At 47.0% G+C, this 20833-nt stretch overlaps 10 protein-coding genes across 10 annotated transcripts; 6 read left to right on the top strand and 4 right to left on the bottom strand.

Annotated features, from left to right (window-relative positions):
* Nucleotides 1-1308: 1308 nt before the first annotated feature.
* N7484_001861 (cytochrome P450) lies at nucleotides 1309-3000 on the top strand (the record flags this gene model as incomplete). Its single annotated transcript, XM_057112281.1, has 1 exon — nucleotides 1309-3000. One exon carries the CDS (start codon nucleotides 1309-1311, stop codon nucleotides 2998-3000), a length of 1692 nt encoding a protein of 563 aa, XP_056977018.1.
* Nucleotides 3001-3314: 314 nt separating this feature from the next.
* N7484_001862 (MFS transporter) lies at nucleotides 3315-5201 on the bottom strand (the record flags this gene model as incomplete). The annotated part of the gene is made up of 6 exons (XM_057112282.1): nucleotides 3315-3569; nucleotides 3629-4204; nucleotides 4263-4324; nucleotides 4381-4775; nucleotides 4837-5101; nucleotides 5189-5201. 6 exons carry the CDS (start codon nucleotides 5199-5201, stop codon nucleotides 3315-3317), a joined length of 1566 nt encoding a protein of 521 aa, XP_056977019.1.
* Nucleotides 5202-6630: 1429 nt separating this feature from the next.
* On the bottom strand, nucleotides 6631-7554 carry N7484_001863 (uncharacterized protein; the record flags this gene model as incomplete). The annotated part of the gene is made up of 1 exon (XM_057112283.1): nucleotides 6631-7554. One exon carries the CDS (start codon nucleotides 7552-7554, stop codon nucleotides 6631-6633), a length of 924 nt encoding a protein of 307 aa, XP_056977020.1.
* Nucleotides 7555-8196: 642 nt separating this feature from the next.
* Nucleotides 8197-9447, bottom strand: N7484_001864 (alpha/beta hydrolase; the record flags this gene model as incomplete). Its single annotated transcript, XM_057112284.1, has 1 exon — nucleotides 8197-9447. One exon carries the CDS (start codon nucleotides 9445-9447, stop codon nucleotides 8197-8199), a length of 1251 nt encoding a protein of 416 aa, XP_056977021.1.
* Nucleotides 9448-10385: 938 nt separating this feature from the next.
* On the top strand, nucleotides 10386-12543 carry N7484_001865 (Proton-dependent oligopeptide transporter family; the record flags this gene model as incomplete). The annotated part of the gene is made up of 7 exons (XM_057112285.1): nucleotides 10386-10776; nucleotides 10845-11022; nucleotides 11085-11233; nucleotides 11287-11392; nucleotides 11452-11591; nucleotides 11648-11834; nucleotides 11889-12543. 7 exons carry the CDS (start codon nucleotides 10386-10388, stop codon nucleotides 12541-12543), a joined length of 1806 nt encoding a protein of 601 aa, XP_056977022.1.
* A 1367-nt stretch (nucleotides 12544-13910) lies between these two features.
* N7484_001866 (uncharacterized protein) lies at nucleotides 13911-14351 on the top strand (the record flags this gene model as incomplete). Its single annotated transcript, XM_057112286.1, has 2 exons — nucleotides 13911-14184; nucleotides 14233-14351. 2 exons carry the CDS (start codon nucleotides 13911-13913, stop codon nucleotides 14349-14351), a joined length of 393 nt encoding a protein of 130 aa, XP_056977023.1.
* A 969-nt stretch (nucleotides 14352-15320) lies between these two features.
* On the top strand, nucleotides 15321-15569 carry N7484_001867 (uncharacterized protein; the record flags this gene model as incomplete). The annotated part of the gene is made up of 2 exons (XM_057112287.1): nucleotides 15321-15440; nucleotides 15462-15569. The coding sequence occupies 2 exons, from the start codon at nucleotides 15321-15323 to the stop codon at nucleotides 15567-15569; spliced, it is 228 nt and encodes a 75-aa protein (XP_056977024.1).
* A 988-nt stretch (nucleotides 15570-16557) lies between these two features.
* N7484_001868 (uncharacterized protein) lies at nucleotides 16558-16840 on the top strand (the record flags this gene model as incomplete). The annotated part of the gene is made up of 2 exons (XM_057112288.1): nucleotides 16558-16591; nucleotides 16641-16840. The coding sequence occupies 2 exons, from the start codon at nucleotides 16558-16560 to the stop codon at nucleotides 16838-16840; spliced, it is 234 nt and encodes a 77-aa protein (XP_056977025.1).
* A 688-nt stretch (nucleotides 16841-17528) lies between these two features.
* N7484_001869 (uncharacterized protein) lies at nucleotides 17529-17776 on the top strand (the record flags this gene model as incomplete). Its single annotated transcript, XM_057112289.1, has 2 exons — nucleotides 17529-17562; nucleotides 17616-17776. 2 exons carry the CDS (start codon nucleotides 17529-17531, stop codon nucleotides 17774-17776), a joined length of 195 nt encoding a protein of 64 aa, XP_056977026.1.
* Nucleotides 17777-18819: 1043 nt separating this feature from the next.
* N7484_001870 (uncharacterized protein) lies at nucleotides 18820-19840 on the bottom strand (the record flags this gene model as incomplete). The annotated part of the gene is made up of 2 exons (XM_057112290.1): nucleotides 18820-19447; nucleotides 19503-19840. 2 exons carry the CDS (start codon nucleotides 19838-19840, stop codon nucleotides 18820-18822), a joined length of 966 nt encoding a protein of 321 aa, XP_056977027.1.
* Between the last annotated feature and the right edge of the window lie 993 nt (nucleotides 19841-20833).

A 20833-nucleotide genomic window follows, 5' to 3' on the forward strand; every position in this document is an offset into this window, starting at 1 on the left:
TGGTCGCCATGGCGGTATGAAAAACGACCCACATGATGTATACGCAACAAACTACGAACAGGATTCAGTGGATGACACAAGTTATTTAGACTACTCACAGGCGAGTGAAGGTCATAAAGGAAGTACATCACCATAATTCGAGCGTAAACATTACGATTCATCGTGATGAATCACATAGGTATCGTGACCGAACATTAACCCTGTAAAAGCTAAGTATATATATCAGCACGTCGCGTGCTGGTCGCAGCGGTCAGAGGAGACAAGAATAAAGAAGCGTATTCGTACTTCGTACTCGTACGCAGAAAGGGCAAGACAGACGAATCAACACGTTGTATTGTGAGGGGGGTTGGCGGTGGGAGAAGGAAGGAGAAGGGAAGAAGAGAGAGAAGCGCTGATCTACCTGGACGGGTCATTCAACTCGCAACAATATAGTATACTTCGCACAAAATTCATCTCAACGTACATCAAAACTTCCTCCCATGGTTGGGCTCAAACTTAGAGCTTTCATTCTAGAGACCAGACACATGAGCAACTAAACAATAGCGTTCAAAATCAAACTCCATGAATGAGGCCAAAACTTATTGCCGTCTGACTCATAGATACTACATAATAGGAATATAAACATTGGAGTGAGTTGAGATTGTAAAATCCGAGATTTAGCCGTTGACAGATATCAATATCGTACCTTGAAGTCACCACAGACGCGCATCTCATCGTGAAGAGGCTTATGCAGTACTAATGCTGTCTCCCTCTGAGCCGTTACTCCTGCTCCGAATTATTTTCCCGGAAAGGAGAGATTGTGTAACAAGGCCAACAGCAAATAGGTAAGCGAGTATCAATTTCTTGTTTTTGCGTACTTCGGTACGTGCTCACCCTTCTGCCTTTGGCTTGGCTGATTGATGGATTTGAGCTGAAGCTGATCAAAATATTGGATATTTTAGAATCGACATACGCGCCAATCTGGCTATGATATGTAGGCAGTCACTATCACGGTATGAACCGGCTCGTCAGAACGCCCTGGGTGCAACATGAATGGTTTTTTGAACTCCAATGGGGCCGAGTGTAAAGATAATTAACAAAACGGATGGCCTCTGGTCCCCTATTTTTCAATGAAAATATCTTCCTTCAATTAAAGATGATCAATCTTACAACGTTGGAAGCCGACATCTGCAACCCGCAAGAGTCCCCGCAAACCCCCTCAATGTCCTCAATGTGGGGCTACCCCAGCTTTCACTAGAATTCTGCTTCAGTGCAAATAAATGGACAGGACGAAGACAACTCCAGTCAAACTGGGAGCATTTTGCAGACATGGGATTCGACAACATCACGGGGCATTCACGCCTATGGCTCTTGGCATCGAATCCATATTTCTTTGGCGTTGTCGCTATCATCTTCACGACAATACACATTCTCGTCCATGATTTTGTTCTTTGGCTCCGTCTCCCACCAGGTCCAACCCCAATCCCTTTCTTTGGAAACAAGTTCATTATCCCAACTTCCTCTCCGTGGATTCAATTTGAAAAATGGTCTCACAAATACGGCCCTATCTTTACCTTGTGGATCGGCCGGCGCCCTACCATCATTATATCTGACCCAAGTATCGCCGTGGACTTGCTTGAAAAACGCAGCACGAAGTTCAGCTCTCGGCCGCGCTTCGTAGTCATGGGTGAGCTCTACTGGGACAACGCCGGGATCCTAGTCCAACCCTACGGGAAGGAATGGCAAGTTCGACGGAGAATGCTGCATCAGGCACTCAATCCATCCGCACTTCGACTATACAAACCAGTTCAAGAGGCCGAGGCTGCACGATTATGTGGCACTCTCTTGGCCAAACCAAGAAACTACGAAAATCTCATCGATCGGTTTACCGCAAGCGTGGTATTCAGCATCGCATACGGCCACAGAATCGATTCTATGACCTCAAAAATAATTCGCCAAAGATTAGAGTTCATGCAATATTCAGCATCTCTCAATGTTCCCGGTCGCTATCTAGCCGAATCAATTCCCTTGCTCAAGCATATCCCAGACATCTTCGCGCCATGGAAAGTAGAGATCCAACGTCGAGGACGTGAAGAAGCTGCGGTGAACATGAACCTGATTAACCAAGTTAAAACCGAACTCAGCACTGCAAAGTCATCTTCCGACGTCCCGGATTCGTTGTCAAAGTTACTCCTCCAAGCACGAGATGCAGATCCAACCTCCTTCGAAACCCTCAGCGAAAGAGATTTCTCCTTCGTACCCGCTTCCCTTTTCGGTGCAGGAAGTGACACTACAGCAAGCACACTATGCACTGCAATCCTAATGCTGGTCATGAACCCACAAGTCCAAGCAATTGCGCACGCAGAGCTAGACCACGTCATCGGCTCAACGCATCTCCCAACTTTCGCCGACGAAGAGAGACTTCCCTATATCAAAGCCCTCTGTCAAGAAACACTACGTATCAGACCCGTCGCCGTGCTTGGCGGAACACCACATGCAAATTCCGTGTCAGATACCTACAAGGACTACTTCATTCCAAAAGGGACCACAATTCTCTCCAATAGTTGGGCTATAAATCTCAATCCGAGGTACTATCCCAACCCACACCATTTCAATCCTCTACGATTCTTAGGCTGTGATCCGAGTCAAATTCCATATCTACCGCCATTGTCTGATGAAGATCTTGTTGAGCTTTCGCCAGAGAAGGATCATCCTGCGAAAGAGGGCCATAGTTCTTTTGGGTGGGGCCGGCGAATTTGCCCCGGGGCAGGATTGGCGCAGAACTCATTATTCATTGCGTTGGTGCGCCTTTTGTGGGTGCTTCGGTTTGAGCCGGAAAAGGAGCCTGATGGGTCTGATCGTGTTTATGACTCTTTTGCGTATACGCAGGGGTTTAACATTCGGCCGAGGGCTTTTGAGTGCGGGATCTTTGTTCGTGATGAGGAGAGACGACGGGTCTTGGAGGGGGAATTGGAGAAGGCTGATGGGGTAATGAGTCGTTTTCCGCCGTTTGAGGAGTAGGATTTCTGATCTACTTCTTGGTAGTTGTTGTAATTTATATGGGATTGGCTAAGGGCTCCAGGGGAATTTGACTTTGAGCATTTTATTTTTATGGTTATATTTTATCACTTCAAGTGATTGATATGACGAAACGCAGACAACCCTGGCGCCAACTGGATGCGCCCTTCAAGTAGTCAACGATGGGGATGTATGGAACCTTAGAAGCAGGGACATGCATGAAAACAATAATCAACGCGAAGAGCACAGAAAACGCCACAAGTTAATCATTCTCCAAATGCAAAATATAAAGCAATGCAATTGCACGGATTACCGTTCTAAAAATCTACTCTAAACATCTTGCTTGTTCTGATGCGTTCTCCGTAAACATAGAACACTACGGGCAGGGGACACATTGCTAAAGCGATGAAGCCAAGCAGCGAATTACCCCAACCAAGTCCGAGAGACTTGTACATAGCCGGTCCGGCGAGCGGGAGCAGGGCACCAACTAGAGACCGCAGGACAGTGTTCGCCGCCATGGCAGAGGCGGCATAGATTGTGAACGCATCAACGAGATAAGTGCTGACCGTCATCTGCAGACATAGTCAGTAAGGACCCTTGCTAAAAAATAGTACTAAAATCTCCAACTTACGAACGCCATAAGCATTCCCACTCCGAGAAATGATGTGCCAATAATGGGCACAATCCAGTGAACCTTGTAATAAGCAGTCCATCCATAGATGAACAATGAGACCGGGACAAACAGGGACCCAGGAATCATAGGCGGTAGTCGGTATTCAGGCTTCGAAGCTCCCCCGTTCTTATTCGTGAGATACTTTAGTAAGCGGTCTGATGTCGCGCCCAATGTTGCCAGGCCGATGACTGAGCCGATCCCGATGCCGAGATACGAGAGTCCCACTGTCCCCTGGCTGAAGCCATATTGGCCTTCGAAAACCTCACTGATTGTCGTAAACAGCAGATATAGGTATCCATAGACAAGAGCAACGTAGATGGACAACAGAAGCACAATCGGCGAAAGGAAAAGCATTTTGGTGGGTCGAACAATCGTGTGGAGGAACAAGTGTTTCGGACTCATACCAGTATCGAGCTTAGATCGCAGATTGGGGTTTCCAGTTTCTTTTTGTAGCTTCTTTGTTTTCCAAGCAAGGAGAGTGGGCGGGTATGATTCCCGAATGGTGAGTATCGAGATGATGCTCACAGCTCCGCTCTATTTCCAGTCAGTATGCCCTCCATGCATTTACTTTGTATGATCTTATTCCACGTACTGCCATAGCAAGAACCCAAAATGTCCACCGCCAGCCCTTTGCTTGGGTGAGGAAACCACCCGCTACCAGTAATTAGCATAAATATGCAGGAGTAACAAGAGTTCACTGGCAAACATACCAATTGGCCCAATGACTGGTCCAATCAACGGTCCAATAGCCCAAGCAGCCATTGCACTGCCTCTGCTTTCTTGCACAAACATATCTGCAATCGAACCAGCGCCAATCGTCAAGGGACAGCTTCCTGCAAAGCCCGCAAAGAAGCGAAAAACAATCAAGCTGCCGATTTCGGGAGCGACTGCGCATGTAATAGTGAATATCACATAGAGGATATTGCAGGCGTTATACATGATCCGTCGACCGTACATTTCTGACAGCGGGGCAATGAGTAGAGGCCCAAAGCAGTATCCAAGAAGATATACAGAGACCACGAACGACTGGAGCTCCGTGTTCGTCAGGTGGAATTTCACGGCCAATTGTCCAATCCCGGGGGCAAACATTGATGATCCTAGGGGCCTTTTGGATGGAGGTCAGGTTAGCAGTGGCGCACGAGTGAATGGAATGTGGGATCTCATACGTCAGAAGGGTGATCAAGGCGATTGAGACTGTCGCGTTGACTTTCTTTCTTTTCGTCCAATTCAAGGGATTCTCGGGATCATCAGGCCCATCCCAGTCGACAATGTTTGGATCACGGAGAGCATCTTGTTGTAACTCGGTTGTTGTCGCATTTGGGGCAAGTCCTTTCTCGATATCCATGTCGCCATGGCTTGATGGGTTGTCATCATTCCCATGTTGGCTTGCGGGGTTGCTTGCGGCCGGCGTTGAACCGTCAATAGATGCCTCTGCAATAAGGACCAAGTCAAGAGATTAGTTACAGCTTACTTCGGGGATCTTTTTGATCCCACCTGGAATGAAGGAGGGTCATGTACTTTCGGTGTCCATTCTAACAGTACTGTGTTTTCCACCGACGTTGTAAACTACTTGTTGTTTGACCTTTCCTTCTGACAGAGGCAAATGTTTCGGATATAAGGTGGAAGGCAGTGTGCAGATGGCCAGGCCTTTTAAAATATCCGTTGGATAGGATGCGATGTAGCACCGGCACGCCGTAATGGTCGTGGCACTGGGAAGCCGTAATGCTGAATGTTGTGAGGCGTCTCGTATGATGAAATAAATGTAAAAGAAAGATCAAGCCAACCGGCAATTTGGATCGGAGCGGGAAATGGGCAAGGGAAATGAGTACAAAATCGGACAATGCGGAGTTAGGCAGTGAGTTCACATTTATTCACCAAGACATTGCATTAGAAGCTCCCCAAAGTGGTCCGTTCAAGCTAATTTACACGGATGCACGCCTTTCACCTGCCGGGCTTACGCTTGGCTACAGGTATAAAAGTTATGCTGGGAAGCAAGTAGGCCGTAGTCAGGCGAGCGCCACTTTCACTTCCATTTATAATCCGGGTTTTGAAACCTTCGACTTGCATGAATCGACTAGGGATATCGGCTAGATTGCCGCACTTTAAGCTGCGGGACTTGTTAAAGGGGGGCCATTAATGTGGAGCCAGGCAAAAACGTGGAGTGCAGTGTGAATCTCCAACCCGCTTGCTCAACTTGTTTTCCGATATGTAAAGCCTTATATTCTAGAGCAGAATTATACACAGATTATGGGATCTAGCTTTGAGTTCTGCGCCCTTCCAAAACAACTGAATATGGCTCTCTCGGCACCATGTGCCGAGTTCGTGGCCTCATTGATGGAATCTGTCGACCCGCGGGGTTCAGCGTGACCAAACAGACCCGAATGGCGCTCAGGCCATCTCTCGGCATCCCCGCTATCGAATCAAATCCCTGTACAAGGGGTTCGGGTCTCAAGGTGCTAGGCAAATTGAGGCCCGCGGTAAATGTCCTAGGCGACTCAATTATCTGGACCTGCTATCAAACTTATGTAAACTATACACCGCGGAAAATCCGTCGGGTGGCTGGTTACTTGGAACCTTAGATGCGATATCGGAGGAACGCCGACTCATGTTCTATTTAACAGGCTGGGTGCCCCTGACTATTAGCCTCGACAAACAAACATAGATCTGGGCAGGAACATATTCTCGTCTTTTTACTTACTTGACCTAGTGCTCGTGATACCTCGGATATGTCTTCGGGCGATACAGATGTCGATGTAGGGGTATTATGCTAAAGTTGCACTACAGCTACTGACATGCCAATAAATGTCACACACAATTCTTAATTTATATAAAGCAAAATTACCAAACTAAATACTGCACAGAGAACATCAGCTCTATTTCAAAGTCATTATATCATTTCTCTGTCCATCGGTTCCAATGCCACCAGAAGGTACGCCAGCCAGTGGCGCTAATAAACATCATCAATTCCTTGCTGCGGAACCCGCTGTGCTCTCATCACCCATTTCCCGAATAACAAGCCAAAGACTCTTTCGAAGGTCAGAGTCTTCTTCATCTTTACCCGGCTCTTGGCCTCGGTTCCGCCCGCCCTCATTTCTCTTCTTAAGAGCCGCATTGAACCGCGTCAATCTTGATTTTTGACTCCACGGAAGAGCACAATCAACGTCAAGCTCAGCAATCCAGGGCTGAAATATCTGAATCCTGCGCTGCTGTATATCGACTTCCTGCGCCAGGTCAGATTCAACCATAGACAGTCCACTCAATTGTCGAATTAGAGGGGCATCTGGGTCGACCTTCCCCTGAGAATTCAGGATTGGGATCTTGGCGATATGAGCGACAGCGTCCAACTTGGCGATCTCAACCTTCAAACCTCGTGGTTCGAATAGATCTTTGTTCGCCTGACGAATCGTGGAATCAGAGCGACTTTTCGAGATCCCATGACTACCCAGATTGGCGAGGCCGCTCACCATAGAGCCAATCCAATGCAGCGGGAACAAAATCGGGACGGACCTAAGCACCCCACCTGTTGCATCTAGTACCTGCATTGGTGGGCTGGTAGTCACGACATCATTCAACTGGTCCAGGAATCTCATGAACGATTCCTTTGGTAGTTGGTGCTTTGCCAGTGTTGGTGCATAGGCGCGGAGAAAGGGTGATTCGTTTGCAGGCGCGATCGCGGGAATTGCGATGATTCTCGCTGACCTTGGAGCTGATGGCTGCTCTCTTGTTGCAGCTGCTGATGAGCTCCCTGCTGTCACCTCAGGAGGGCTGTACTGTGGGGGTTGTTCATCAGCAGCGAATGTTTCCTCTGCTTGAGATGAGGATATCTCTCGCTCATGGCGATCTAGATCCTCGTAGGGGTTCTTGGATTTCTCGTCACTTGCCATCAGAGATGTTGTAATGGATGAAGGAAACTGACAGGAAGATTTTTCGCAGCTTATATTTCTAGTCAGCATTTAGAGCTAGCAGGGGCGTGAGAAGTGGGTCTGAAGATGATGTTGTTGGGGGCGCAAAGGTTACCTTATTAGGAACCAATCGGCGAGCCAATCAGCGATCGATAACGACTCTTCATGGATCTCGAACATCAGTCATTTTGGCGGCTCCCTAGATCAAGCATTTGTTTCAAAGTCTATATTCTGCTATATGGCTTGCAACAGAGCTTAAGGGAATGAAATTGGTCATATTTCTCCGCCATACCAAATCACAACCCGATTCATTGCCCATAGTCATAATAGATTGTGGCGCTCGCCGAATCTCTTTCTCCAATTTCTGGAGAGTTGGATCAGCTCCACCATAGAACAAGATTTTCTACATTCTGGTCTTTCTTTTGCCATTGGGGGTCCATGAATAGGCTCTCCGTTCATTTGCGTTCATTGCATTGGCGTCAACTTGACCGGTTCCAAGAATGAATTCGACAGTTCCTGGGTGTTCATTCTTGGCCACATGGAAATCCTAACTGCTTTTTGTGGGTCACAGTATCATTGGTAATGAATATGAGAAGGTGGAAGTCAATCAGAATACTGCAATGTTCATTTATCACAAGGCGCAAATATCGAACCGACAAACTGCGCTACCTCACGATAACCAGGCATGATGGACTCATCGATAGATCCTCTCCGTTGTCCTAAAAAGCGTTGATGAAACCCTCGCGCCTCGTTTGACTGCCATGCATGGTCGACTCCTTCTTTTATAGTTATGCTAACCTCCGCACCATCTTCTTGCGCATTTTCAACAAAATCTTGGATATCATATAGAAAAACAAGCTCATCGGATCCAGCGGATACCCGGGTAATGCTTGGAAGGATTTCATTCCAGGGACGGCGTTTTGTGCAGCTGTTCTTCGTCGCAAAGCTCTCATAGAGATCCAGCTGGTGGGAAGTTGCGTTACGAAGGAAATCCTTTGCTGAAGCATCCAGTGATTCCTTGAACAATCGATCCTCCCAGTGAAGGGCAAGTGTCTTCGGATGATCCGACCGTAGGTTGGCCCAGGGACTGAGGAGGAAGGCAGCCCTAGGTTTTGGAAGTGAAGTTGGATCACTCGTTTCGGATAGAAAAGTAAGGAAAGACAGGACCAAGTGAGCACCAGCTGATTCTCCCATGATCAATATCTTAGATGCATCCACGCCCATCGTGTGTACAATCCACTCATAAGCGGCAAACAATTGGTCAATCTGAGTAGGAAAATAGCCGTTAGGCATCAAAGAATATTCAAGCGAGAAAATCGCTGTTTTCAACCCTTTCCCAGCTAGTAATTCCGCCATGAACAGAAGTTCAGGGGCGTTTTGTGATGGATGGCCCATCACATATCCCCCTCCATGGACATGAAGCAGAATCACATCTGCATCAATAGGCTTGATTGGCTCCAAGGACAGGCCGCGACAGAGCCAGTATGCCGAAAACTTTTCCTGTTGAATACGCTGGAAAATTTGTCCCTTCAGATCATTATAGCGTATGGAATCGAGGATTTCATTTTCATCTCGGACCGTTATTCGTTTTATCACAGCGGGTGGGAGATTCTCGAAAATACTAGAACTGTTAATAATGTAGTTTTTGTGGTTTTTGGAGTTGACTTCTGATAAGCTCAGATCGTACCATGTCATGAGATGGCGGAATAAGTGTTCCTTCAAGGGTGGGGGTTGGTAGTTGTTGAACGGCCACCAACGACGGGAAAGAGTGGAAACAATGGTCCAGGGAACACGAAACAGGAAAGTTTGAGCAATTTGCAGTCCGTCCAGAATGTTCAATTGCGGAACAGGATTTACCGCATGAGTTCGAGTCATGATGCTTCGCTTTCATAGGATTCCAATCATTGTCGCGATGGAGAATGGAGAACGTATCGTGAGGGGGTGGAGCGGTTAAATACCCCCTCGTGTCCACTTTGTCCGCCGTCCGAGACTACTGTCCACATTTTTTTCATTTGGAACGTAACTCTCGGATTTTTATCTCGCTTGCAAACTTTGGAAAAGTAGTAAAAATATCAAAGACGACTCAGGTTTCTCCTTAAAATAGACCAGTCAACTGCGTCAACCTGCATGGATAGAGTCCATTTTGTTTCACAATTATACCTTGGTACACAAAGTAAGCGTATAAGAGTCCGTGTCCAAAGGGGATTGGCGGTAAAGGCACTACTTTTGGACTCTATTGACGATTGCTTTATTCGTCGGTTAATGATAATTTGAGGATATGGGGAGAATCAAAACATGAATTAATGCGCGCTGGCGGAATATTCTCAATTGAATTATTACTTCAAACACCCATAGACTACACAGTGCAATTCGAGGCAATCTTCTCAGCCGCTCCTGACACTCAGTATGATTGTTTACCTAGGATCCAACAATCCGGTCATTGCTTTTCTACTGTTGGCTACAGCCAGTTCCTCATCAGATTTCCGTACAGGTTTTTGGTGTAGGTCGCCGGCAGAGTGCTATCGATTTTTCGTAAATGACCACCTTCGGTGAATGACTTCCACGATGAAGAAGCAACAATCACTTCCCTATGTCCTTAGCAAGACCGAAATGCCGTACTTTTGTAAGATCGCAGGGTTACAATGGCTTGTCACCGCCGGACCACCTCGGACTCCGGGTTCGATGGGCCCTGATTCCCCCGAATACCTAGATAAAAGAGCTGACCCCCAACACCCCCGGCTTTCAACATTATCCCCTCACGACCTCTTGACTTTTGTCTCCAAACTCACGCTCACTCGATATTTTCCCCCACAATGGCGAGCGAACAAGCGACGTTCAAACCCTTGCGCACGATTCCTGATATGCACAGCTCTGCGAATACAATCACAGAGCTTCATTTACAGTCACGGTTGGTGATGGCTTCTCAACTTGAAGAAAAGAACGGTCATGCTGATAACGGGGCTTTTCCTTTCCGCAAAATAGATCAGGACTCAAGTCTTGATTCTAAATTGGAAGATCATGCGCCGCTCCAATCTACTCATAGTATCCCTGCTTCCTCGGACGACGAAGACGGTCGCTTAGCCACAGAAGACGAAGTCCGCGATCTTCTCCACGTAGTCGATATCGTCCCCAATCGCGTTTGGGTAGCCTGTATCGCAGGCATCTTGGAACGCTTTGTCTGGTATGGGGCGACTGCTCCACTGCGTGCGTGCTCCACCCTGGACTCTACCGCCCCCGATGTTCAAGGTCATCTCGCTGACAAAGGTCCACAGAGAATTACCTGCAAAATGCCCCCGGCGGAGAGGTTCCCGGAGCCCTCGGTCTAGGGGAGGCTACGGCTTCAAACATCGTCAATGCCTTGTTCATTGTGTCATACATTGCCCCCGTACCTGCTGCCGTAATTGCTGATAGCTGGTTGGGCCGTCATAAGACCATGATTTATGCTGCTATGTAAAACATCCCTTGATACTGTATTCTGCCCCTTCGACGTTCAAAAGCTAATATGATCAAAGTATCGAGGCCGTTGGCGCCACCATTCTTTTCGGAACATCACTGCCTACTGCTATGCATGAAGGGGCTGCCTTGGGTGGTGTAGTTGTTGCTTCCATCCTCATGTCTATTGGATCCGGTGCATTTAATGCTACAGTGGTGCCTTTTATCGGTGGGTTGTTTCAATGGTACCGCATTTGTGAGAATAAAACTGATTTCAAGTAGCCGACCAATACGACGAGGAGGAATTCCGCATCAGAACTAAGAAAGGAAAGAAAGTTGTCGCCGACCGAGAGTTGACAATCACTTACATTTACAATGTTTACTACTGGTGAGTACCCACTTTCTCTTCATAGCCTCTACTGGCATCTTTGCTGAAGAGCAATATAGGACAATAAATATTATTGGTTTCTTGGCTGATTCCACACCATTATTGGAGCGATATGTCGGCTTCTGGGTTGCGTACTTGGTTCCATGCTGTGCCATGTGGCTCGCCCTCCTTCCGGTCCTGTTCGGAAGCAACTACTTCAGTGAGTAGGCAAAAGCTCATCAGCAGTGATCTCTCGCTAACCTTTGAAATCTCCAGTACGAGTTGTGCCTACGACGAATATTATGCCGCAGGTATGCACAGCGCTGCGTCTCGGAATTATGAGCGGCTTCAACATGGATGCCGCAAAGCCGGATGTCCAGCTTCAGCGACACGGTTACCAGGTTCCCTGGACAGATTCGTTCATCGAGGACATCAAATTGAGTCTGCTGACTAGCCGAGTTCTGTAGGTTCATAAAAGAAAATCTCTAGTCTAAATTCACTGCTAACAATACCCAAGGATTCTCTTCCCCATCCATTGGCTTTGCTATAACCAGACTTTCAACAATTTGATCTCCCAAGCTGGGCAGATGGAAACCTACGGTATCCCGAACGACATGATGAAGATAGCAGGGGCTATCTCTGGTATCATCGTTGCCCCCATCATCCAGAAAGGGCTCTATCCTTTCCTTACAAAACGAAGAATTTCATTTGGACCGATTGCGCGCATGACAGTTGGATTTCTGGTTCTGACGTTCGCCATGGCATATACCACTGGCATTCAAAAGCTTATCTACCAGACCGGCCCATGCTACGATAATCCCCTTGCATGTGCCGCGGCAAAGGATCGGACGATTCCAAATCACGTCTCTGTCTTTCTCCAGATTCCTATCTACTTTGGTGGATCATTGGCGGAGGTCTTCTGCTTTACCACGGGAACCGAGTATGCCTATAATAAGGCTCCGAAGAGTATGAAAACATTGGTCCAGGCTATCTGGCTTGGTATGGGTGGAATTGGAGCCTGTCTTGCTCTGGCATTCACTCCACTCTCTCAGAACCCTCATCTAGTCACAATGTACGCTATTTTGACTGGAATTTTGGGTGCAGCGGGTGTATTGCTATGGATCATCTTCCGGCGTCTGGACATGATGAAAGTCAACGAAGACACTGAATAGAGCAGATTTCCTACTTTGTGATAGGAAGGTTCGATGATTCGTCTTGAATCAATTTGGGGGGAAGGAATTCAAAAGGACTGCGTAAGAAGAGAAATTCATTGTACCCAGTTTGACCGGAATATTCACTTTGGATTACAACAATACCGTTAATGATTCGGAAACAGCCCACAAATCACACTTCTAGCACATCCAGACCGGATTTCATAGTTCCAGCAAGTGCAGTAAGGTTACGTCCACAAATAACCTCCGCATCATGTTCAACACTAAGCCTCCTTGTCTATTCATTGTCTCCGTTGATATGAGCCTCGTCACTTTCTTTCGGTGCCAAAAATAAGATTTGACAAAAAGATATGACCAGACTGGGGTTCGATCCCAGGACCTTATCAGTGTTAACGATACGTGATAACATATGGTCCGTAGTGGAAAGGCCATGATATGCGTGTTGTTTTGCTCGAAAACCGTGGCATTCACAGAATCATGGTCTTTCCACCTAGCCCCACTAACGACACTAGTCCCTATAAAGATGGTGCTAACTCTTAGCAAAGCTTTTAATAGTAATTTAATAATCTCTGATTACATATTTATCTTTAAATGGACACTCGATCGCCCATTGCGGGTCGCAGCGAAATATCGATACTGTCTTCTATTCTTATTGAGTCCATCTATGAGAAATCAGGTTAAGATGCCGCCAAAAAGACAGATTAAAAACCTCGACTACCTCCAGGCCTTCCTTTATGTAGATGGCCTAAAGCCTAAATATCAGAAGAAAAACAAGCCGCTAACGAATAATAAGGTTCGGTGTATGGGCAATACATTTAATGAGTATCGATCGCTCTTTATGCCCTTGATCTGGTTATGAACTAAAAAGTAGTGTAGATTTATGGAAGAACTTAATCTTGAGTAGCTACGTCACTTCTATCTAGAAGAAAGATTTGATATAAAGCTGGTCGAAACCTTTTTTTCGCTGGTACCTTACGACGTATGATGTTAAGCGCTAGTTAGCCCTTAAGACCATCTCGAGATTTTTTATAATATTTTATAAGAAGGAGATAAAGAAAGGGTATCGATTTGGAACATACTAACCAGGAGCTTTAAATAATTTAGACGCGTGTTTTTAGAGCGAGGTCTCCGATCGTTGTAAAACCTTTCGGGGTGGACAAGTGGGGCCATTTAGCTGAAATAGGAATAGCACCAAGAGCCTACATTGGGTCCCTCTTTAGCTAAAATAGGGATGGCACCAAGAGCCGAAAATAAAATACTGTGAGATACCAGTGATATAGTTAGGCGAATTTTTGATACGCACTCAATGAGGGTCTACAAAGAGGATCAATAATCGTCTAACTTGCAATCTACTCAGCCTGGCCGATATGATTTTATCTCCTTATCTTCTCAGTTTGCTGTACTTTACGACGGTCCGTTCGGCACCGCTCAGCCCCACTGAGAACGAGCTTCGCGATCTTGTCACTCAAGAATCAGTCGTCGTACGCGCTGGGATGGCAACAGTTATCAAAGACTACCGAGATGGTGTTACCACTATCATTGACCGAAGGGGATTAATCGATCTTGTGTCTGAGCTCCATGGTGCATCTGAAGAGCTGCTGTGGAGTTTGTATCGTTTTGAAAGATCTCACCTCGCTACTGGTGAGTATGATCTATATGTCTATATTCAATCCTTGCTAAGTTCCTTAGGCGAGGCAGCATCAAAAGATGCCGCTTGTCGATCAGCCGCTCAAAATATATACGACGTGATGAATACGCTTAGTCGTACTACTGGCCAGATTGAAAACTGGGTCCTTAGGGAGATATAGTTCGCTCTTGGTCATTTAATCACGCCTTGGTTCGATACTTAGTTAACTTGATGAGATTCATATCTGCTCAGTGCTACTTGCCAACCACCTATAATCACGCTCAATCAGGACTCCGGGGTGTAGAAAAGAAAAGCCTGGCCAGGGCGCCAAGTACACCTGGCGGCGAAATATGGTGTTTCGATTGGCTCGAAATCTAGGTGGGCCACAAGTAGGGCTGCATCAAGGCCGACCGGGCGAACGAGGGTTGGTAAAACAGTAAAACCATGATCTTCTGGCAAAACCGTGGCCTTCTATGAATAGGCCAAGCTGAGCTATCCGGGAATACCTTGCGGCGGGGCATTGCTAAACTAGTCTCCTTTTCTAAAGCTGAAAATGGAGTGCTTGGCTTTTATATTATGTAGAGTCTGGAATTTGAATTCAATTAATAAATGAATCACAATTTCCGCAAGTCGTTAGTAATGCTAGCCTAAAAGGCCGAGGCCGAACGATAGTTGTATTCACCGAACGTGTGGATCATTGGTAAACAAAGAGTGGATATATACAGGAGATACATCACCATTAGCGCTTCGATCGCTTCGATCTTCTAAGCCCAGAAGTGCCGTTCCCGTGTGGTGATTGGCGCGTCGATCCTTTAAACCCAGAAGAGACGTCCCCGGATGATGTACGCTTCGGCGGTCGGGAGGACCGCGACATGCCTTTGGCAGCTTCGCCTTCGTCTCCTTTACCTTGCGCAATAGTGTTACTAGCTTCTAGAGGTTTCACATTCTGAGTTGCCGTAGGGTCCTCAGCCTCCAGTACTCAGTCCTTCTCACTAGGGCTGCTGGACTCTAATAAGAATTAGTGGGATAGTTTAAGTATCTTATCACCTGGAACTCACTCGGTTGGCATTTCGCACGCTCCACATGATACTTCACAGCCTCAGTAACAGAGCCACGTCAAGTAAATCCGATGGAGTCTTCGCAATTTCCGATGCCTGCTCATTTAACTGAATTTGAAATCACTTTAGCTCTCCTGTACCTTCACAGGCTAGTTGTCCAGTTGTCGGAGAAAGTCGCGGCCAGACTGGCGTCTGCATGCGACGTGGAAGGGGTTAATTGACAGGTTTCATAGTGTCCTGCCATGCCACGCGAAGAAGATCCAAAGCCAGAAGCGGAGGCAGCGGCCAAAGCAGCAGCAGCCTTTGCTGCTGCGGAGAAGCAAGAACGCGAGGATACATGAAGGGGTCGGGTCCATCAGTCCAAGCATCATTATCTCAAGCTCAAGCCGCAAAGGAAGAGGTTCGGCCCTTGGTGATGCATTGTCATCAGGTATAATGATCAGATCGGGGCGGTTTTTGTCAAAGTACAGGTCAAATATATGCGACCAGGAGGGAAAGGAGGTGAGACCAGCCTTAGTAGATGATTGAACGTGAAGTAATGATAGCAAGAGGCCAGTGCATAGCGTGATTATCTCATGCTCGGCCCATTTTCGGAAACTAACCCTGCCCTCTAGAACACAGTTCTATTGTTCTTATGTTGGAATTTATAGCTTGTAAGGGCATTCCTAGGGGAAAACCTGCGATGAATCGAGGCTTTGTCAAATATACAATTCTTGGAAGGAAAAAGTCCTGTGCGCCACTCTCGTCGCGAGAGCGGTAATCTAGCGGCCAGCTAGTTGTTAGTCAGGCTTTGGCTCTCGCGAAAAGGCCTTGAATCCGCCTTGGAAGGCAGATACGTGTGGATTGAAAGCTAATGCAAGCCTCCAGTGAGACCTGATATCACATCATATCCTAGGCTCCGGGATAGCGCGGTGTGGTTGGATGCGATTGGCACAGCTGCCAGTGCTTTGATGATGCGGGTTTCATTTCTTTTGCTAATCAATGGAACGATTGGCAAGCAGAGCTAGCTATTTCAGTGGCTATGAAACTACCTGCATGAGTTCCTCTTCCCAAAATAGTACCACTTTACATGTTGGTTGAATGGGAGAGCTGATTCGTATACTGGCCATGCATCGTGCATTACGCTGGTAAGTATTTGCAGTTACATCTCCATCTACATGCGACGCTGCCGAGGCTTTCACCGTCTATGGTAAGAATAGAACCATGTCGCTTGCCTGACCTTAATATTTGAAAGATATAAAGCCCTGCATCTCGTACATTCATGGAAACACCCAACATCGCTCTTCCAAGTTCCAAGGTTCACTATTTCATCCGCACACACCAGTCATCATGAGTTATTTCGAGAAACTGCCAGAAGCCATTGGTAAGAGCCCTGAAGCGAGTTCAATCTCATTATAATCTCATTGACTAAGTATATGAAGCATCTAGCACGAAGCCCTGGTACACCGAGCCTAGTAGCATGAAGACAGATCCCATCATAATTAATGATGAATCGAGCACAAAGCCCGAACCTAGGAGCACGAAGAGAAATCCTATTATGATTGATGATGAATCTAGCCTAGCCATTAAATTTGGTGAGCTGTTAGAGGAGTTGACTTATGACACAGCCTAGCCTGCCCCGAGCGGGCAGGAGGCAGATATACCAAACGCTCTTACACTCTCCTTGAACAAATGCTATTACCAAGAAGCTAAAAGGAACTACGACCAAAGTGAGTCATCGTGCTCCATATTCGCCGTGTAAAACACTCATCCTTATGGCCTAGGTACAAGAGACAATAAGGGGTTAAGCCCACTAGGCTCTACTTCCAATCCTATTATGATCCATATCGATAAAGACTACAGCACGAATCAGCATGATTCCGAAGCAGGTATTCAGATCACGCCGGACTATCTCAGCCTCCCTTACTAGGCAATTGATAGCCCGCCTGGGACTTTTAGATCTCCAGCCTGTGAATTGGTCGTACGTGACGCTCATTCTTCCGAGTTATACACCGGAGTCTCATCCCAAAGTGTTTAAGAGTGACACTAGTCCCTCGGGCTCGGCTCCCAATCCAATCGTGATCCACATCGAAACAGAGGCAGATAAGTGCGATTCAGATGCCGACACCGAGATCATGACCTCGCTCCAATTCTAGGCGATTATCAAGGGATCCCCTTCCACAGCCCGCACAGAGATTAGTCAGAATGCGAAAATTGAAATTCTACAATTTGAAGACCTACAGGAAAGCGACACTCACTCGAATGATCAAGTGACAAAGGCTCCTTCGGATTTACTACAACTTGGCTCTAGGCGTGATATTATGAAGGAAATAGAGGGTGCAAAATGCGAAACGGGTAAGTTCTAGACGATGGGTGACTATTGCTTCCTCTGTACTAATCTCTAATAGAATCCAAGGAGATCATACATGCTAAGGCTCCAACAACCAGTGAGACTATCTCTCACGGGAAAGGCATGCCACGGTCCTCACGACCACCAAAGCACACATCCTCACCCGAAGTCTTCACTTTTGAGCTGAGACGATCGAAGCGGCTACGTCGCATGATTTGAGACTTGCTGTTGTATCTATTTATCATTGGCAACCCTCTTACCTAAATAATTTTGTACACAATTATTTTCGGGTCTATAGTCTCTCAGAAGCTCGTTTCAATTGCTCATGGTGTAAGTTAGTATGATACCGTCTAATTGCTGAACCGATATTACCTAGTCATGTGACTTCGACGCACGATTTATGATTTATTACCAACTCATATATCAATATAGCCTAGAGAAAAAGATCGCTCACTGGTGGAGCTTAGAGAGCTTGCCTGGCCTGAAAAGATCAAGCGGTTTGAGGTACGGGCCGAGAGACTGAGTGACCAGAGTCTACCGGATTGAGATAGCGGTCTAGATGGGCAATATAGCCCCTTGTTTCTTCCTTTGATGACTTACTATCAGCGCGCATCTCTCACTGAATCGATTCAGTACCATCCTCGCCCATTCCAATCGCTTCCATATTCAAAGCCACACTTTCACTCAGCGGATGCCCATCTTAAAGAATCAGGGTTCTCGCGCTCATTATGCTACGAACGCGCCGTCTTCTCAGGGAAGACATCACATTGTTATCCCTTGACCGTTCTTTCGAGTATTTCGTATATCACCTTCTTCCCTCCATCTATCGAAGGAACACCCCAGTATCGGCATAGGATTGCATCAGGTACTCTTTGGATCCCCTTTGGATCCCTATGACCATGACATCCGCTTTGTTCCTGTGTATGGATCCCAGGGGGAAATGCTACCGATCTCAAATCCACCAGCGATCAATGACCCATCTGGACTCCAATGAATAGAACGCATGCAAGTAGGAAGCTCATTCGAGAGATCTCTTGTCATGACAATTACTGGCCGTAGATTAGGTATATAGGGAAAAAATGACTATACAACAGCGCCGATATCACAAATACTTCAATAGAAGCCGTCTAAAAGCTTCATCCTCCGAGCCAGTAAATGTCAAGCTTGGCACTAGACATACTCGTCCCTCATGCGAAAGAGGCAACATGGACAAGTTGGTCGAAAGCGACAGACACCAGCCGTAACGTTGTCTCGTATCAGTATCATGAAGTAGCGTCCAATTCATGGAAACGCTTCTCCCGGGTCGCGTATCCATCTAGCTCGGTGGGCCTGTAGTCCTGCAAAGGTGGTATACGGGCGTTTGCCGGGTCCTTGTAAGAAGCGCCCGGAGCCCGGGGGTTGTAGAAATCGATCCGGGTATCTGGGTTCTCCGGGGTACTTCTCTGACTGCGCTTCTTGCGCATGAAAAACCAAATGGCTAATGCGGCTAGCCCAGCTACTCCAGCCACACCCACACCCACTCCAATTCCAATTCCAGCTCCTGTCGACAAGCCACCGGACGATGATCCTACAGACGAGCTACCCGAGTCTGACGTTGCGGATGCCGGTGAAGTTGAAGCGGTCGATAACGAGGAGGTCGCCGTTGTTCCAGAGGCCGTTGTCGAGTCCGTACTTGAAGTAATTGAAGCTGAGGTTGTAGTGGCGGGCACAAATAGGCTTAAGTCTTTCTTCTCCCATAGGATACTAATGGGTTGACCCCACATTGTGACTGGTCCGGTAATTTCTGTACTATCCCCTGTTTCCTGGCGGATGGTGACGAGCATTGAATTTGTCGATGCTAATGTACTGATACATCCTGGGTACTCTCCCACAACGCTGTATGCAAAATCTCTAATGAGTTTTATGGTTAGCAGGTTTCTCTCCGGTAGGGCCATTCAGCACTCACGCGAGACAGCATACTGCACCAGTAACAGACTGCGCAATAGACAAACCTGCGGACGTATAACCGTCCGGACAGTAACCTGGGCTGAAGACTTGTGACGCGCTAGTTCTCCCCCAGTTGTTAAACCCGGATGGCCAGCATGCGGTGTTATCCCCATCAACTTCCACGCAGTTCTGCATTAAAAGACCACCCTCAACATCATTTGCAGCCTGCGGTTCATAGGTCCATGAGCTGGAGCAGGATATCGGTGGAGTGAAGATTCCTGTCATGGCAATCGTTGTTATCGTGTCTGTGGACGCTGTAGACGTGGTAGTCGTCGTTGAAGTTGTGGAGGTCACCATTTTGACGGCTTGGTATGCTTGAGGGTCCTTGGAGGAAAGAAGTTCACCAAGTCCGGTATATAAGCTAAGTAGACCTTCAACCAAACACCGAGATCAGAGAACGGTATGAGCAGATGCCAAGGCAAACCTTTTCAAGAGAGGGGGGGCTTTGTTTTGTAATTAAGGGGGGCGGGCGCGCCCCGGGCCTTCATCAGAGGCTAACATGAAAATGGATGGTGCGCGCGTAAACAAGCCCAAGTTATGTAAAGGTGTAGATACCAGTGGGCTAGTAAGAATACGGGGGTAATTATGGGACCCAATGAGTATCTTTACATTCGAAAGTACCTTAGTCTGAGCAATTTCGCTAATATATCATTGTATCGCTGACGCTGGGCCTGGTATGAGGCTGGAGGCTGTTGTCGAACTCACATTATGCTTGATGTATGCACTATGCAGATGTTAGTGATAACAGGCCTTTCAAGTTTGGATTCAGAGGCAGTTGTACAGTATCATATAAGAACGGAGGGGATGTCAACCCGATTGTTAAGACGAACAAACATGCTGAAAGTCGAGGCAGTGGAGCCGCTAATAAACGCTGGTACTTAGGGCAACCATGCATCTCCACTTGATACCTTTCGCTGGTTTAACTTGTGGAGAAGCGCTCGGGTCTCCATCGTTCTCCAAGCCCAAATTTCGAATAAAAAGCAAACACAAATTACCTGGCAAAATTCCAAGGCTCGGCTTCTTTCTCATCGGGAGAAAAGCCTTCGGATTCGATATTCAAACCCCCCTAGATCAATAAGATTTCTTTCTGTTTGGATAATTCCTCCTCTTATAATTCCTCCTCAAGCCTTAGAAATTAACAGCAAAATAAACACGTGGGTAATCTCCGAATCCCGTATGGGGGCGAAAATCAAAACCTTGGAAGTCAGCCAATAACGACCTGGTACCTATTACGTCGAATCAAAAAACCAAACTTACATGGTGGAGATCGTGGATACATCGCGCCAATCA

This window comes from Penicillium longicatenatum, assembly GCF_028827895.1.
Source record: "Penicillium longicatenatum strain IBT 33135 chromosome Unknown contig_1_segment0_segment0, whole genome shotgun sequence".
Lineage (NCBI taxonomy): Eukaryota > Fungi > Ascomycota > Eurotiomycetes > Eurotiales > Aspergillaceae > Penicillium > Penicillium longicatenatum.